At 34.4% G+C, this 19,556-nt stretch overlaps 1 protein-coding gene across 2 annotated transcripts in view; it reads left to right on the plus strand.

Annotated features, from left to right (window-relative positions):
* LOC114344448 (mediator of RNA polymerase II transcription subunit 12) overlaps window positions 1–19,556 on the plus strand; it is a 268,924-nt gene that overhangs the window by 90,290 nt on the left and 159,078 nt on the right. For both annotated transcript variants that reach the window (XM_050659395.1, XM_050659396.1), the window contains exon 4: window positions 18,496–18,849. In XM_050659395.1, the coding sequence (XP_050515352.1) occupies window positions 18,496–18,849 (354 nt within the window). The remainder of the gene's footprint in view (window positions 1–18,495; window positions 18,850–19,556) is intronic.

Consider the following 19,556-nt stretch of genomic DNA (forward strand, 5'->3'; position numbering starts at 1 on the left):
AACAGTAAAAAGTATTTTGTATTAACTAAAAAGGGGCAGTTCCCTGGATTGGCTGTATACCTTATAGTTAAACAAACTGGAACATGAAGTAAAAACCACTTCTATGTAAAAGGTATATTTACTAAAAATTTTTAGAATCCCAATGGATTCAATAAAATGAGTTCATCAGAACGTTTTCAAACCTATCGGTCCATCATCAGTGATTTGAATACTTGCAAAATAGCCCCAGAACCAAACAATGGTTGTGATTATAAATAAATCTACATTATGTTGAAATAAATTTAAAATGGCTAAACGCCGATGTTAAAGGATTAAACCTCTGGGAACATGGTGAAACTCTACCCGAGGACCCAATCAACCATCTTCGGTCAACGATGACTACTAAGTGTCCACACTTGTGGACACTTAGTAGTCATCGTTGACCGAAGATGGTTGATTGGGTCCTCGGGTAGAGTTTCACCATGTTCCCAGAGGTTTAATCCTTTAACATCGGCGTTTAGCCATTTTAAATTTATTTCAACATAATGTAGATTTATTTATAATCACAACCATTGTTTGGTTCTGGGGCTATTTTGCAAGTATTCAAATCACTGATGATGGACCGATAGGTTTGAAAACGTTCTGATGAACTCATTTTATTGAATCCATTGGGATTCTAAAAATTTTTAGTAAATATACCTTTTACATAGAAGTGGTTTTTACTTCATGTTCCAGTTTGTTTATTTTGTATTAAATAAATTACATACATTCTTCTTTTTTTTATCAATTAATTTAATTTAAAAAATTGTTTTTTGACACCCTGTATAAATAATTATATTGATGTTTACATTACTGAATAGAGAATTAGTTAACCTTTTAAATGAGCTAGTAAACGACCCCCATTCTCATCTAAAAAAATTATCGATTACGTCATCACGCCCAGATAGATGACGTCACGCGTGTGATATATATGCTAAAGTATCATAATCTAAAAATAAAAATCGACCTGTTTCGGGATTTTTCCAATGTCGCCTGTTTACGAAATAACTAATTTATTCCTTTCATTTGGACCATACTGTATATACTGACGGATCCAAGTTGAATGGAAAAGTAGGCTGTGCTCTTTATGACGCAAACTTTTCCCAATATTATAAGCTCAAGCTACCAGATGAGTGTTCTATATATACCGCTGAAACAATTGCCATAGCAAAAGCCTTTAGATACGTCCAGTCCAGAAACACACAAAATCATGTTATATTCACTGACAGTAAAAGTGCAGTTGACCGAATAACAAACCTGAAATCACCGAAAAACCTTACTAACATAGAGGCAGAGATGTTAAAACTGAACTTTGAAGCAACAAGACAAGGGAAAACAATAACTGTAGTGTGGATTAAAGGACACTCAGGAATAAAAGGTAATGATGTAGTGGATACACTAGCCAAATCAGCCACTGACACAGGATACGATCTAACCACCAATATTGTTCCATCTACAAATCTTACCTCCAAGTTTACTTCACATTTAAAACAATTGTGACAGCAGGAATATAATTCATCAGTCACAGGGCTTAACTATGTCGGCCACCAAAATAACATCCCATCGAAAAGCTGGTTTCATGGATTAACAAAACGAAACTTCATTGTTACAATAAACAGAATAAGATCTAATCATGCTATGACTCCTTTGTACAAATATAAAATAGGACTGGATGAAAACCCATATTGTCTATGCGGTGAAGTTGGTGATATAAACCACGTAATCCTAGAATGTTTAAGAAATAATAAGAGCATTGAATCATTTTTCGTAGATATGGCAAATCTCAAATTCTGTTTGCCAACCAATCTAAATTGTATAATTTTTAGTAATAATATTAACTTATATCAATGTTTGTATAATCATTTAATTCGTTGCAAAATGAAATTGTAAAAAACTAACACCATTGGAAGCAATTATGCGATACAAAATATTTTGTAAGTGTGTTCACGAAAAAATTTAAAAAAAAAATATGTTAAAAAAGTAAAATAATGATAAACAAATAAAAAAACAAAAAAAAAGGAATTAAAACTAAACAAAAGACTACATAAATAAAGCATTAAAAAAACCAAAAAAATATAATTCAAAAAATAAATAAATAAAAAAAATATATAAATATTAAAAAATGCACTAAACAGAAACACACAAATTTTACTAACATAATAACATTTATCCTAGAGTGTGAGAATTTGAACAATTAATTTATTTATATTGGATCATAAAAAATGCTTTTTTTTGATATTTTATAAATAAAAAATAAGTCTGGCTAATTGGTTTATGCCAAAGCCAATTATAAATTTAAAAAAAATGGACATGTGGTATTCTTATGGCAGGGACCTTTCCAAAATAGTAATAAGAGTGAAATTTGTATACCATTTAAAAAATGTATGTGGGTTTTGTTCCCTTAAACCCCCCAACTTTTGGGTAAGTTCCAATTAAATTATAACTGAGGTATCATTAGTTAAACACAATGTTTTTAAAACTTTTTCCCTCCTAGTATTTTTTCGATTAGCCAGTTTTCTTAAAAATATAAACATTTTATGGGGGTTTTGTTCCCTTAAACCCTCCCCCCCATAAACTTTTGGGTACGTTCCAATTAAATTATAACTCAGGTACCATTAGTTAAACACAATGTTTTTAAAACTTTTTTACCTCTTAGTATTTTTTCGATTAGCCAGTTTTTATCGAGATGGGGCTTCTTTTTGATATGTTTACATAACAATTTCATGGGGGTTTTGTTCCCTTAAACGCCCCAAATGTTTATGTACGTTACAATTAAATTATTATTGTGGTACACTTCGCGTCAAAAAAAACTGGTACAACTCTTATAACCGAAAATCGTGTTTTTCAAGTTGTGTAAGTTGATCTTGTCACAAGTGTCATTCCAATTTCTAGGGCAACGTTGCCAGTTCAACGAAAATATTATAGCAAACTAGGTAAAAACGGGGCTGTGCGACAGACCGCATTTTTTAATATACTAAAAACTAAAACAATTGTAATTTTCCGTCATCTCAATTAAGTATCCATACATTGATTTGTGTTTTATTATAATTTATGAAAATATTTCAATTCACAAATAATGATAGATAATAAATATTGACATGACTTTAAATTATTATGTTTAATGTCAAATCGAGAGGTGTGATTGGTTTCCCATAAATTGTAGGACAAAACTGCATTAAGTTGTGTAGAATAAATAAAACACACTGGAAAAATTAAAAATTTAATTTGAAATTATTACAAAATGAATAACTTTTACAGTGAACAAGTGTGTAATTTAAATATATGTACCTATTACAATTCGAAATATATTTAAACGTTAAATATATTTATATATTTAAACGTTATTTTTTGTATTTAGATTTAGTGCAATTCCGTTATCTGTGATGGCAACAATGAAGTGATTCACGAACAATAATTGTCAGTCTGAACGCAGGTTTACATTGGGAAAAAAAAGTGTACCAGTTTTATATGACGCGAAGTGTACCATTAGTTAAACACAACGTTTTTAAAACTTTTTTGCCTCTTAATATTTTTTCGATACACGATTTTTTATCGAGATATTAATATGTTTCAAAATATACGTAAAAAATGTAAATCCACAATAAATTTTCATATTATTACCAGGTCTCTATAATCTTACTTACCATGTAAAAATTAGTGTTGGATTTTACAAATGTTCAAATTATCTCGATAAAAACTTACTTATCGAATTAAAAACATTTTGTTTAACTAATGGTACCACAATAAAAATTTAATTGGAACGTACACATATTTGGGGGGGTTTACGGGAACAAAACCCCCATAAAATTTTTATGGGGTGCATAAATTTCACTTTTATGTTTTTTAAAGATGTCCCCGCCATAAGACATTTTCAATAAAATGTCCATTTTCAATAAAAAAAAATGTGTGTGTACTTTGTACGCACGCAAGAAGTTATACTTCTCCTATATGATTTCAAGGCACTGAAATACTTTAAACAGTTTCTTTTTATTTTATTTAAATATTAGACTAATTTTAATTTGTACTACTTTCCAAAAATCCAAATATTAAAAAAAGACAGCAGTTGTCCGCATTTGAACCCGGGACCTCTCGATCTGTAGTCGAATCAATGACCCACGACTCCACGACCTCACTGTTTATCCGGTTTCTCGGACATTATGACAAAACACGGTAACAAATAGACGAAGTTAAGTATAAATTATAAAAATTTTTTAATAATACCTACGTATTATCTTACTCCCGAGGAAGACAAAATCCAAAGACACAAAAATTATAATAAATATATTTCCTAAAAATACTAATATATTCTTTCCACACCTTTTTTGGACTGATACATACATAACTTAAAAGATTTAGCAAAGAATATAGACGTTAAGAGAGAGTATATATTCTTTGGATTTAGCAACGAACTCTATACTGTCTGTGTGCGCAGGTGCGCAGAATAATAAAAATTAACTCCCAATCACGCCTATAGAAGTATAACTTAAAAAAAAAGAATATGAATCGTCCGCGATTTGAACCCGGGACCTCTCGATCTCTGGTCCAATGCTCTACCAACCAAGCTATCAAGCCCTGTGTAGGTGACGTCTTGGATATAATTACACATCACGGTGACAAATAGATCAAGTGAAGTATAAAACTGTTATAATAGATATTTTATTATCTTACTCCCGAGGAAGACAAATCCAAAGACATAAAAATTATAATAAATAATAAATTTACTAAAAACACTAATATATTCTTTTAATGACTTATTTGCGCTGATACATACATAACTCGAAAGATTAGCAACGAACTACATACAGTCTGTGTGCGCATGCGCCCAGAATAACAAAATTTCACTCTCAATTGCGCCTAAAGAAGTATAACTTCAAAAATCTGTAATAGTTTTCGATATATTCGAAAAAATCGATTTTCATTTTGTAACTTTAATGGGTTATAACTTTTTTTATGCGCACATTTTTATTACTCTCTATTCGGTAGGGATACACCGGTCACGGATTAATAAAGAAACAAACGAATCGGCAGGTCGATTGTAATATTTTAGGTATACCAGTAACATAAGCGTAGATCTCGGGTGCGTAGAGGGCCAATATCTATTTAATTATTGAATTTTTAGTAATTTTTTGATTAAAATTTAATAAACAGGATAATTTAAGGAAAAATAATAAGATAAATAATAAAATACAATGCACCCTTGTTAGAAATACCTTTCTTAGCAAAAACTTAATACTAACTTAGGAGTAAGATTATGCAAAACACCTGACTAGAACATTTTCCCGAGCAGATGCGAAGAGACTTCCTTGACTAAAAGAACAATTAGGATTTACCCGCAAGTAATATTTTAAATACGAAAAAATATATAGATTAGTGCCGATTCGATATGCGGTCTACCATCCAATATGCGGTCTACCGCAGAGTAACTAATTCGTTATGTGGTCTATCACAGAGTAGTTATTTCGATATGCGGCCACCACTAAATAATGTTAATGCATTCAGTAAATTTTGCAACTACTCGTATATACAGTATGGTGCAAATGAAAGGAATAAATTCTTTATTTCGTAAACCGATGACATTAGGGAAAATCCCGAAACAGGTCGATTTTTGTTTTTAAATTATGATATTTTGAATGAAGTAAAAGACAGACGTACTCTCAATCATTTATTGTAACTTCCGACGACCGGTTTCGCTCTCTAAAGTATGCAGAGCATCTTCAGGTCAACGGTTACAAGTAACTAAATGATTCGGTTACAAGGAGGTACTACCTCAGTAGTCATTAACATGATATATCTGCTTAAGTTATGCTAACGGGATATGGTGGAATAGACGGAGAATGTTGCAAAGGTAAACAAGTTTATGGAATTTGGGAATTTTTGAGGGTGAAGAGATAGTTGGTGAAAGACAACCAACAAATCTGTACCGGTTTTAAAGATTTTTATTTCTATTTATTAAAAGATTTTTGTTTTTATTTATATTTATTAAAGACTTCTATTTATTAGTGTATGTGTTAGTGTAAGACTAACAACGTTTGGATCAAAACGGGTCGATATCTAATATGTATGTTAGATGTGGACGTGCAGCTGTAACCTAAATTGTTAAAGTCAATACTCCTTGATGTTTTAATGAGAGGAGTAGTGGTCGTAAAAAGAATGAAAAATCGGAAAGCTTAAAAATTGTAGCTAAAAGGGTATATTAGCAGTCATATAGTAATAACAGTAATAAATGTGAATTGATAGACAACAATGTAGGTACATGAAATTGAGATATAAATTAAAGGGTGAGAATTAGAGTAGAAAAGAAAAGAAAGGAAGGGATTAAAATTCAGTTGAAAGTAATTGATTGTAAATTGAGACTATGTATTATTGATATAAGCAGTGAAGAAACATTAATAAACTATTGAAACAGATAAAAGAAAGGAATAGTAATAAAATATATTTTGGGGGTATACCTACATTGTGTTTTAAAATCTGTCAATAAACCCATTCAACATATGATATTTTGGCATATATATCATACTAGTGTCGTCATCCATCTGGGGGTGATGACGTAATCGATGATTTTTTTAAATGAGAATAGGGGTCGAGTGCTAGCTCATTTGAAAGGTCATTAAATTCACTATTTAGGCATATAAACATTTACACAATTATTTGTACAGGGCGTGCAAAAAAATTTTTAATGAAATTATTTGACAAAAAAGAAGAATGTATGTAGTTTATTTAATTCAAAATACATTTTACTGTTGCCCAGAAACAGAAAAAATGTTTATTTCAAAAATAAACATTGCTTTTCGATTAAATTCAATGTTCAAGCCAGCTCCCGCCAGCCACCTGTTTCTTAGGAAGTTTGAACATTTAATTTAAGCGAAAAACAATGTTTATTTGTGATATAAACATTTTTTTACTGATTTCTAACAGCAATAAAATGTATTTTAAATTAAATAAATTATATAGATTCTTCTTTTTTTGTCAAATAATTTAAATTAAAAAAATTTTTTGGGCGCCCTGTATAAACAATTATGTAAATGTTTATACTAATAAATAGAGAATTGAATGATCTTCCAAATGAGCTAGCACACGACCCCTATTCTCATTTAAAAAAATCATCGATTACTTCATCACGCCCATATGGATGACGTTACTAGTATGACATTTATGGCAAAATATTATAATTTAAAAATAAAAATCGACCTGTTTCAGGATTTTTCCTTAAAGTCGCCGGTTTACGAAATAACGAATTTATTCCTTTCATTTGCACCATACTGTATAGTATCAAAATAAAGCTCATTTTTTGACCTAGGTATTTTAATTACGGTACTGTCTTGGCATTTTAATTATTCAAGTGAAAGTACTTAATTACCCAAATAGGTGCAAAACCAAATTAGAGAAAGTATGACAAACTAATGCAATTTTAATAGGTAATTTAACTAAATGGGTCGACAAACAAATCAGGAATGCTATAAGAAACTATAAGGACATTTGTTATCTTCCAGTTGAATTTATTCTGTCGAATTGGTAACGTCTTATATTGTTAATTTTGTGAGAATCTGTTCGTGCTGTTTAACCGAAAATGCCAAGACGTGTTTTAGATGTAGATACTCTAATTTGTAACCTACATAAGTACTTTATTGCGGAAAAAAACAATGGTGGTCCTTTAAAATCGGTAACGTCTGTACAACAACGCGTGTGCGATGCTTTAGAAATTAGCGAATCAAAATTAAGATCTACAATTAAAAACGAGAATAGTGAAGTGCCGGAAAACGATCACCACCATACTCGCCTGTTATTAAAAACGAACAATATGTTAGAAGGACGAAAATTTCAAATTCGTAATATCATATATCAAATGCGTGCAAATAAGGAACATGTGACTTTAGGTACAATTTTACTTAAGTTAAAAGAGAGGAAATTTGGTGACATCGGCAGAACAAGTTTATGGCAAGTCCTACATAACATAGGATTCAAATTTAAAAAAGAGGATAACAGAAAAGCGCTTTGTGAAAGAAGTTCTGTTGTACACAAGAGAATTGAGTTTCTGAGAAAATAAATATAACATATTTAAAGAAGAAGGGTCAACTTTTGTATATTTAGACGAAACATGGATATTTTCTAAGGGTGCTACCAAGAGAATATGGCAAGATGACAACATAAAATCGATCAAGCATGCTAGTGGAGAAGGGAAGCGACATATAATTCTGCACGCGGGAGGGAAGACAGGCTTTATAGAAGGTGCTGATTTAATATTTTCGTCTACATCAAAAAACAGTGACTATCGTGACAATATGAACACGGAAATGTTTGTGAAATGGTTGCGTGAAAAACTTCTTCCCGGATTAAGTGAGCCCAGCGTAATTATTATTTTAGACAATGCGCCTTATCATTCAGAAATACTAAACAAAAGTCCAACAAATTCGTGGAATGTAGATAAGATTAAAGAATGGCTAACAAATGAACGCATATCTATTCCACAGCATATATTAAAGTCTGAGTTGTTACGTTTGGCAAAAGAACATGCAAAACCAAAAATCTTTGTGGTGGATCAGGTTACTGAAAGTTACGGGCATCAAGTTTTACGTCTTCCACCATACCACTGCCAGTTTAATCCCATCGAATATATATGGGGAATAGCAAAATAATATTACGACAACCATATTGGGCCTAATGGGTATACAGACGAAGCGGTTTGGGAAACTTGGCGAGAAGCACTTTCAATTGCAACTCCAGAAGTATGGCGGAACTGTATATACAAGTGCGAAAAATTAATTGAGGATTGGTGGATTCGTGAAAATAAAATTAACGAAATAAGCCCAATCATAATAACAATTAACGGTGACGACAGCGATGATGATGACAGCGATGGCGATGATAGTGTGAACAATAACGACTAAATCATTTTAGTAAAAAAAATTGGTACGTATATTGACTTAATAATATTTAGCATTTTACTTAAATATTTGATGTTTACATAATGCCCTGCTGTAGGATTTCCGGATCCTTTTCAAGGCGTGATTTGTTTGAAATCGAAACTATTTGTAGATATTGTAGGTACATACGTAATATTATAATATTGTTTTTAATAATTTTTATTTTCGGGAAAAATACCCCATTATACATATAAACTATAAAATATACATGACTAACATAGAAAACATGCGATCTGATAAAAGAATAAAACAAGCTCAAATTAGTTTACAATGTCATATAAACGCTTTTTACACGCGTCAATTGACTTTAATTTAAAAACATCCAACGTCAATATATCACTTAAATTGATTGTGACTTTATAGAAAACCATTTTAGAGATTAAATTAAAACATCAACAATACAGCAACGTTTAGCCTTCTACCTTTTATAAGTTATAATTTGTTTTATTTTTATTATATTGATATTCATGCAACAATTAATATTAGGTATATTGATTTTTGGCTACGGATAATGAACTGTTATAAAGAATCACGAAATTATGTCGTTTAGGCTTCTGAGACTATAAAAAATTTAAAATTTAAACCTAAAATTTAAAATTATTTGATTTATATAAGAACCTCCTCAAATAAAAAATTACTGCGCCCATGTGTAAATAGTTAAACTACAGCGGACCAGTAAATTCGTTCATTTCTTTCTTAATCCATGACCGGTGTAAGTCTACCGAATAGACTTTAAGTTAAGTTAGGTTCAATCGAACTATTTTTGGTTCCAGAATATGTGATTTAATTTATGACCTGTATTTTTGTTACACCCTGTATATTGTATATATATACTTCTTTTTACCATGCCTATGCATGGATGTACATTTGAAATAAGTGATGGATTCGACTGTTACTTGTTGAAAGTTCATTTTATCTAACAATTTATTGAAAATTTGAAATTTACTGAAAATATTTGTTTTCAATGCTTCCACAAAATTTATTACAATGTATTTCCACACTATTTACTATGTGTTTACACTTTATAGTCCTTAAGTTAAGGAGGGGGGGAGCTGTTTGTCTCAATTTTTAATACCATTTTAGTGGTATTTATTGAGCTTAACCGAAAAACAATGAAATAAAATACAGTATGTAGTCAAATCCAATTTTACTCAAATTTGTTAATTTTCAAGAACATTAAAATCAGACAAATTCAGAAAACTTTTAAATTACACAAAGACTGTCTCTTGGTATAAAAAAATTATATCAGTAACATAAAGTTCAAGCTTCAAATAAAAAAACATTTACGTCTTAGAAAAAAGATATTCTAAGTGATGTCGGAGCAAAACAATGTAAGGGGCCATCTTCTACTATTTCGTGAAACATTATGTTACGTAGGGATGTCCACGAGTTACTTCACGCAAAGATCCCTGGTTCGAAATCAAATTAAAGAAAATAACTTTCGTTTACAGAAAATTACCCCTATTAAAAATACGCAAGTGTAGCTTAAAATAAAGTTTTTATTTGGATGTTATCCGAAGAATGTTACAAACTCGACTGACTTAAAAACATAATATCCAATATCTACACATTCCTTAAAACTGCAATACATTCTTATCGTTTCAATCTCAAGTGGGCAGGCTAGTAAGCCCATCATCCCTTCACCTTAAAACAACGAAAAACAAACCATATGGCTCGCCGTATGTATAAAGCAGAAATATCTTTTAAACACGGACACTGCCATATTTTATAATGACTCGACATTCTCCCACCTTGGGGAATTTGACAAAATTTCTCAAAAAATACAGAGTCACGAAAAATTACAATAAAATATCAAATAAAGTAAAAAGTAAAATATATCAAAAACAAACAGAGTCATGAAAAAATCAAGTCAAGAAAATGTCACTTGAATCTTACAGGAGTTTTAACTACCCGGCCACTTCGCGTACATCTTTCATTTAGATCGGGTGCTCTGCTTTTTGTCACTCCCGCACTTATTTCACTTGATTCTTCCTCAGCCTGGAGCTGACAACCGTTCTCTTGAGGCACTGTCTTTGGAGCCGCATCCCGTAGGGTAATGCCCTGGATATTCTCGCCAGCAGTAACTGCCTCCACGACTTCCACTGGGTAAAGCCTTTGCAACGGTCTCAGAAGTTGGCCTTGTGCTGTCGCAAGACGAACTAACCGCACCTGATTATCTCTACCGGGTAAAAGTTCAATAACTTTTCCTAAAGGCCACTGAAGACGCTTGATGTTTTCGTTGCCTACTAAAACGACATCCCCGATAGACACTTTAGACACTTTCGTCTTCTTCGTTCCCGCTTTGAGTTGAGCCAGATATTCAGCACGAAATCTTTTTCGCAAATGACTTCTCAACTCTTGCAAACGGCGTATTTTGCGTGTGAGAGAATTCTGCTCTAGCAAATCACAATCCGGCAACTCGTAACTGACTTGCTCACGTAAAAACATACCTGGCGTCAACGCGGCTAACTCAGTAGGATCATCCGAAATATACGTCAATGGCCGCGAGTTGACTATACTCTCACAATCACACAACAATGTCAATAAGTCTTCATAATTGAGAGACGCTCGACCCAAAACTTTTCGCAAAAGTCCTTTCACAATACCTATTAATCGCTCCCAAAATCCACCCCACCATGCAGCTGTAGGGGGGTTGAAACGCCACTTAATACGTTGTGTAGAACTATATTCCGCGATCATGTTCCAGTCCAATTGCTTAAGCGCGTTCTCAAGTCCCGTAAAATTCGTTCCATTGTCACTATAAACCGTTCTCGGGCGTCCACGCCTGGCAACAAAGCGACGGAAAGCTTGAATAAATGCATTTGTTGACAAGGAGGTAACGAGTTCTAGATGAACTGCGCGATAAACGGCACAAGTGAACAAACAAAGCCATGCCTTCTCGCCCGATTTCAAGTAAAGAGGCCCAGCTAAGTCCACCCCGGAAATCTCAAACACTGCAGCATCTCGAACTCTATCGGCCGGCAATGAAGGCGTTTGTACTTCGAACGATTTCCCATCTTGTCTCTTGCACACACCACATTCTTTTAAAATGGACCGCACAATCCGTCTACCCCCTAAAGTCCAATATTTTTCGCGGAGCAAACTAAGCAGTCCCTGTGTACCAACGTGACAAGAGTTTTTGTGTAAGCTCAAAATCAACTTGCGCACTATAAAATGTTCACCCGGAAGTAAGATAGGCAGACGAAAATCTTCCGTGTCAATTCTCTCGGTAACGCGAGTTTTTAAACGTATAAGTCCAAATTCATCGACAAACGTGTTTAGCGAGGAAATTCGTTTCGTATCTGAACCGAACGCTTCTTTCTGCACTAACTTCAACACAAACATTTCGGCTTTGTCGATTTCCTCCGCGACCAATTCGCCTGTAAGTTTTCCATTTGAATTTCTCGTATTGTAACAAAATCGTACCGTCCAAGCCATCATTCTTAACAGTTTTGTGTACTGAGAAAAGTAACGCAGGTGCCAATCGTCGGACGTCATATTCAATAGTGACGAAATGGCTTTTTTCTTTTTCTCAGTGCCGACTTCTTCTTCATCAACCTCTACTTTTTGTTGGGGCCAATAATTTTCGTTTCTGTACAACCATTCCGGGCCCTCCCACCATCGAGATTCGAACAATTGCCGAACACCACAGCCTCTTGATGGAAGATCGGCAGGGTTGAGAGAACCAGGCACATATTTCCAACACTCAGCATTGGCTAAATTTCTAATCTCCTGAACTCTATTAAAAACAAAAACAGACCAGTCATCCTTACGTTGAATCCAAGAAAGAACCGTAGTGGAATCACTCCAAAAATAAGACTCAACATGCTGAGAAAATTGTCTTTTGACTGACTGATAAAGTCTAGCACCAATAGTGGCTGCCAACAGTTCCAATCTAGGTATAGAAATCTTCTTCAAAGGAGCCACACGACTCTTAGCTGCTATAAGAAAAATCGAAACACCATCATTCCGAAGAACTCTCAAAAACACTACGGCTGCATAAGCTTTCTTACTTGCATCTGAAAAGGTGTGCAAACTCCAATGGTCAGCTTCAATGGGCCCAGCCTGGATCCAACGTGGAATCTCAATACTCGACAGTTCAGGAAGATGAGTAACCCATTGACAAAATTCCTCAGCCATGTCATTCTCGACTGGTGCATCCCATCCCAGGCGCTTTTCCCAAAGTTTCTGCAGCAACAGTTTAGAGAACAGAGATACTGGACAGGTAAAACCAATAGGGTCAAATATACTCTGAGCTACAGAAAGCATCAGTCTCTTAGTTATGGGTTCTTTTCCGACCACTCCCTGAAAAATTTCACCATTGATTTTTAGTGTGTCTCTTGAGGAGTCCCAGAGAAGACCAAGAACAGGTACAACTGTTTTTGTACTACCAGAAGACTCCCACCCTCTCAAATCCATCTTAGCTTCCTCCATGATGGCAGTTGCTTCTGATACGAACTTTCTCAACTCATTCTCATCAGTAACACTAGTCACACAATTATCTACATAGAACCCAATCATAAGCCTTTCAATTGTATTTTTAGAGTACGGCATATCATTACAACACTTCTCCAGCGCCTTTATCAAATGAAATTCTATAGTAGCACCCAGAAGAAATGGACTACAGTTGACTCCAAAAACAACTCTCCTATGTCGAAATACAAATTCCTTTCCTTCATTGTTTACCCATAGGAACCTCAAAAAATCTCTGTCCTTCGAATGTACAGAAATTTGAAGAAAAGCCTTTCGAATATCCGACACAACACCTATTTTTTGTTGTCTGAACCGTAATAACACAGAAGGAATAAGTTCAATAAGATTAGGCCCTACCTCTAAACACTGGTTCAAAGAAGGACGACCCTGTTCATGAGATGATGCATCAAAGACTGGCCTAATTTTCGTGGTTTCGCTAGTATTTTTAATAACGGGCCTGTGAGGCAAATAGTGCACACAATTATTCTCTTCGGGATTATTTACTATTTCGATCACACCCTCGTTCAACCACTCATTGAATATTAAATTATACGATTCAAACAAATTTGACCTTTTCAACTTATTTAAAGTAGTATCTAACCTTCTTCTAGCGACAACTAAATTATCTGAAATTAAAGGATGCTTGTTCAACCAAGGTAACATAACCTCATACCTACCTTCGTTGTCACATCGGATAGTCTCATAGAAAAAATTCTTAGCCTCCTTGGCCGCCACCTCTCGTGTCAATTTTTCTACAGGATCGGTTATCCCAATAATATCAAGCTCCCAGAGTTTCGCCACAGAAGAACTATCAACAAACAACGCAATCGACATCATAGATGTGCTGAAATTAGAAGCAACTGCCGGCACCTTGCCCATAAGAGTCCAACCTAACAAAGTTTCAACTGCTACAAGACCACACTGTAACTGATATTTCCTTCCTGTATACAATTTGCCTACAACATCAGCTCCTAACAAAATCTCAATTGGTGCTATATGTCCGACATCGCTGAGCGAAATATTCATGTCACTAAGTTCCTCAACCCAAGGGCCGTGATAAGCAGGAGAGACATCTGCACAAATTTTTGGTTGATCTAAGGCATCAAATGAACAAGAGTAAGCTCCTTCACTCGCAGTTACCTTGTATAATTTATGTCGTTGTTCAGAAGTACTTTTACCGCCAAATAACGTATGTACGATATTTTCCGTTCCTTTAGCAGAAAAACCCATTTCTTGTGCGGTACGCTGTAAAATATATGTTCTCTGCGATCCAGTGTCAATAAGTGCCCTTACTTGTTTAGTACCATGTGCACTTCTTATGTTTACTCGCAGAGTTTGTAAAAAAACCTGTGTATTATTCAAATTCGCAAGCGTCTGATCCTCAGTCCTATTTTCTTCCGAGCGGCTGATACTTGAGGTCGATGTATCAATTTTGTTAACAGGTAAATCAGGACACATCAAAACAACATGGGATTTACAACACAAAATACAATTCAAACGTGCTCTACAGTTCTTCGAAGAATGTCGCACCTTCAAACATCGAAAACAGGCTTTCTTCTCTGACAATGTTCGTCGTTTCTGTTCCATAGACAATTTTTGTGCTTTAAAACAATTGATACTGTCATGCTGTCCTTCGCAAAAAATACACCTGTCAACCTCATAATTTACCAACCCAGCCGCGGTCGCTGATGGCTGATCAGTTCCTTGCTTTGGTAATTTTATATTCTTCTTTTCAACCAGGTTATTGGATTTACATTTATTTTCAGTCGATAAACCAAAACCTTCCATTGCTAAATTAATTTTTTGTTCATTTTGAACTTCATTTTGTAGAAAACTCATTAGCCCACTTAATCTTGTCTCCAAAGTTGAAATTTCTGCATATTCTTCGACATTGTGCATGGATACGGAACCAGAAGGCCTTAAAAACTGTGAAGATCTATGCCATAGTCTGATCATATCCTCCGGTAAACATGACTCAATAAGGGGATACAATATTGCCGCATATTTGTCAGCAGTTATGCCTAAGGTCTCAAGTGAACGAAGTTGACTCTCTATCATATCATATAGTGCAGAAACATTACAAGAACTACTAGAAACTCGACTCAAAATTAACTTTAAGAGTTCCCTAATATATACTTCAATCTGGAGATCCTCTCTGCCAAACCTAGACTTCAAACTCTTTATAATTTTTGAGTAATTATCGGCTACTGCAGGAAAACTCTCCACTAAACGTCTGGCCTTACTACCGTCTACAGTGGCTTGTCTCAAATAAGCTATTTTGTCGTTTAAATCAATCGATGGATCATCATGCACTACTCTGAACTGCGACCAAAATGGAAGCCAATCTATCAAGTCCCCAGAATATTTCTTGAATTCGATTGGAGGTAATTTAAAACTGCGCTTACCTTTTAGTGATGACTCTGAACTTACTAAACTGGGTCTGTCTTCAAATTTGTACTTCAGTTCATAGTAGCGTGTGCTGTATCTATCCTTTGCCTCCATCTCACTGATTAATTCTGCTTCGGAAGCCTTTTCGACCATAGCTTCAAATACCGCACTTTCCACGACACAAAGCTCATTGTACTTAACTTGTAAAAGTTCCCACTGTACACTAGTTTGTTGCCAGGGTCGAGTGTCCACCGTTTCAGATAACAAATTGTCCAAAACATTAGCAGCTGCCGTAAAAACAGTACGAAGCACTGTTCGGCGTTTTGTTTCTAATTCTAATGCCATATTTCTCGCTTACAAGGGTAAAAACTTCGGCCGAGCCTCACGACAAACGAATTTATTCGCCGGAAAAAAGTTTACACTAAATAAGCGGAAACAACTAACTTTTAAGCACACCCGTATATATCTAAGTCCTTATCGCGGTCGCCAAAATGTTACGTAGGGATGTCCACGAGTTACTTCACGCAAAGATCCCTGGTTCGAAATCAAATTAAAGAAAATAACTTTCGTTTACAGAAAATTACCCCTATTAAAAATACGCAAGTGTAGCTTAAAATAAAGTTTTTATTTGGATGTTATCCGAAGAATGTTACAAACTCGACTGACTTAAAAACATAATATCCAATATCTACACATTCCTTAAAACTGCAATACATTCTTATCGTTTCAATCTCAAGTGGGCAGGCTAGTAAGCCCATCATCCCTTCACCTTAAAACAACGAAAAACAAACCATATGGCTCGCCGTATGTATAAAGCAGAAATATCTTTTAAACACGGACACTGCCATATTTTATAATGACTCGACACATTATATATGTTCCCAAGAGCTCATCAACAACGTCCACTCTTGCTTCGTGAAGTTGTAGAAACTTATTTCAGGTTCTTGTAGTTCCCTTATATTTATATCTATTTTATTATCGTGATGAAGGGCAGAGAAAACCTAAACATGTTTCCCTTTCTTGAGATATAAGAGACAAGAGAAACGTCTATTTGAAAAGCCAATTTCGAACTTCTTTTTATTTATTTTTTCACAGTACATACTGCACTCAGAGTGTACTCTTTCAGAAGCCATACAATATTACTGATTTAAGCAGAACAATATTACTGATTTTAGTCACGTCGTTGGTACACTGGGGTACCCCACAATAGTTTATAGTTTATCTGTTCAGTCACGTCTAAAATGTCACCCTAACGGCACGATTTATAACTGGAGGATAGATGGCCGCTAATGGCCAGTGGTGCAACAAGCACTAAGGATAGATTCACACAGATGACACATTGACAGAAAAACAGATTCTACATACCTCACATTCTTGATCAAACTCTTTCTTTTATTCACCATTTTCAAATTCTCAACATTCAAAATAAAAGGCCTAAGCTATTAGAATCTATGGAAATTAACAAATTAAAAAATACAGATATAATTCTGAATGACCAACTTAAGATAAACAGGTCCCCTCCTTAACTTATTCAGTTAAAAACTATAAAGTGTAGATGCATAAGGTTTGTTCCAACACAACAAAAAACCGTCATGTAACGATCACGCTCTTACGCAGTAAACAAAGTATGTTCCAACAAACAGATAATCGTTCATAGCATCGTCCTTCCGAGTGTTCCAACAAAAATTGTGATCAGCCAGTGACAGTTTCGTGACGATCATCATACTCTTTGGGCAGACCTGCGCACTATAGGACCAGTTTTCGAATTACCGTCACCGGACGGTACAAATGATGAACATCGGTACAAGCGGTACAAAACGGTGACGATTTGTGCACCGGGACCGTACAAAAATTGTGTGTTGAGAAACAAACTTATACATTCCCTGAGAAAAGCACTCTGCCGAAACAGTTGTAGGGACATTAATTTATAATAAATTTTGTGGAATTATTGAAAACAAAAGTTTTCAGTGTTTTATTGTTAGATTTGCATTTTATATAAACTGCCTCTGCATTTTCTGCTACCCTCTAGTTAGGTATTAATGTCATGCATATCGGGAGAGTACCTGATATAAAATACTGTTGAAAACAGCGTAACCAGTGTTTCACCAGTTTAACATTGGTGAAAATTAGAGATGCAACAGTATTTTTCAGTACGGCCATACATACATTATGGCCACAAATATGCAAAAGCGGTACAAATTGTGCATCCAATACAGGAGGGTACTTAGAACATGTTATTTGTATAACTAGGCCTGTTCCACCAACAACGAAGAGTAGTTTATTCAATAAATAAAGTTATTCGACCAATAAAACTGACATCTACGTTTTACAAACGTCAAATAAACTTATTTTATTTATTTATCTTCGAATTAATTGGCAAGTTAATCTCGCTTTAAATATCTATAACAAAGAAAATATAACAATATAACAAAAATTATAGAACAATATAACAAAGAAAATTCGTCAGTTTAACTTTAAATTATTAAAATTATATTGAAAAACAATAAAAATGTAATCGACTAATTAATTCTTTTCGCCGAATAACTATTCACCGATTTATTTGTTGTTGGTGAAACCTGCCCTCAAACATGTCATATATATTGAAATTTTCAATACTATACATTACTATAAATTAATAGTTGTACTTTGTAATCCATACTGTGTAATGTAATTATAATTGATTTGTTTTATATAGGACTGACAGACAGGCAGGAGGTCCTGAACTGGATAGTAGAATTACTCGAAAAACAAAAAGCTCAACTGCCAGGTGACGATGGTATTTTAAGACTGTTTCTTCCTCTAACCCTTCAGTATTTAGACGAATTTGTTCAGTCAGAACTGCTGTCACGAAGATTAGCACATTATTGTGCCAAAAAATTGGGCAGTATGCTTACGAATGTGGCAGAAACCAATGTGATGACATCGCCACCCAGTGAAAGCAAAACAGAACCGAAAGAAACGGAAAAGGAAAAGAAAGAACCTACTTCCACGAATCCGCTTCAAAGTAATATGGTTGAATATCAAAATTGTCCTCATCATCGTGATATAGGTATGTTAAAAAAACTTACTGTACTTAGTCAAAAGAGGCAGGAACTAAAATTCGAATTGTTATCCTCTGCGCTTTTTAAGATGAACAATACAAAGCAGAGCAGAGTGGTGAATTAGTTGCCAAGGGGATCTATAATTGCATCCACGACTTGTCGTTCACCGTGATAACAATCTTTAGCGAACTACATAGTTCCTTTTATACCCACAATAGTGAATATAAATAAATAGGCCTTTTCGCGCTGTATACCCCGAACGTACCTAGAGGGAGAACGCCTGCGCATTACAAAATTGGACGTTCAATAAGGTCGAATATTTCCCTCTGAAAACGTAATGCGCAGGCGATCTCCCTCTGGGTCAGTTCATGATACGTTCCACGAATAAGTCTAATGAAAAGTAAAGATGACTCAGATTTGATTCAGAACAGGACCTCTACTATGTGCTCATACGTATTTCGTCTTTAACTTGGCCTCATAAGCACGTAGTAGAGGCCCTGTTCTGAATCAAATCTGAGTCATCTTTACTTTTCATTTATTTGTATTCACTTTTGTGGGTATAAAATGAGCTAGTTCGCTAAAGATTGTTATCACGGTTCACGACAAGTTGTGGATGCAATTATAGATCCTTTTGTCGACTAATTCACCACTCTGTTCTGCTTTGTATTTTCCATCTTAAAATGCGCAGAGGATAACGATTCGAATTTTAGTTCCT

This window comes from Diabrotica virgifera, chromosome 8 (assembly GCF_917563875.1).
Source record: "Diabrotica virgifera virgifera chromosome 8, PGI_DIABVI_V3a".
Lineage (NCBI taxonomy): Eukaryota > Metazoa > Arthropoda > Insecta > Coleoptera > Chrysomelidae > Diabrotica > Diabrotica virgifera.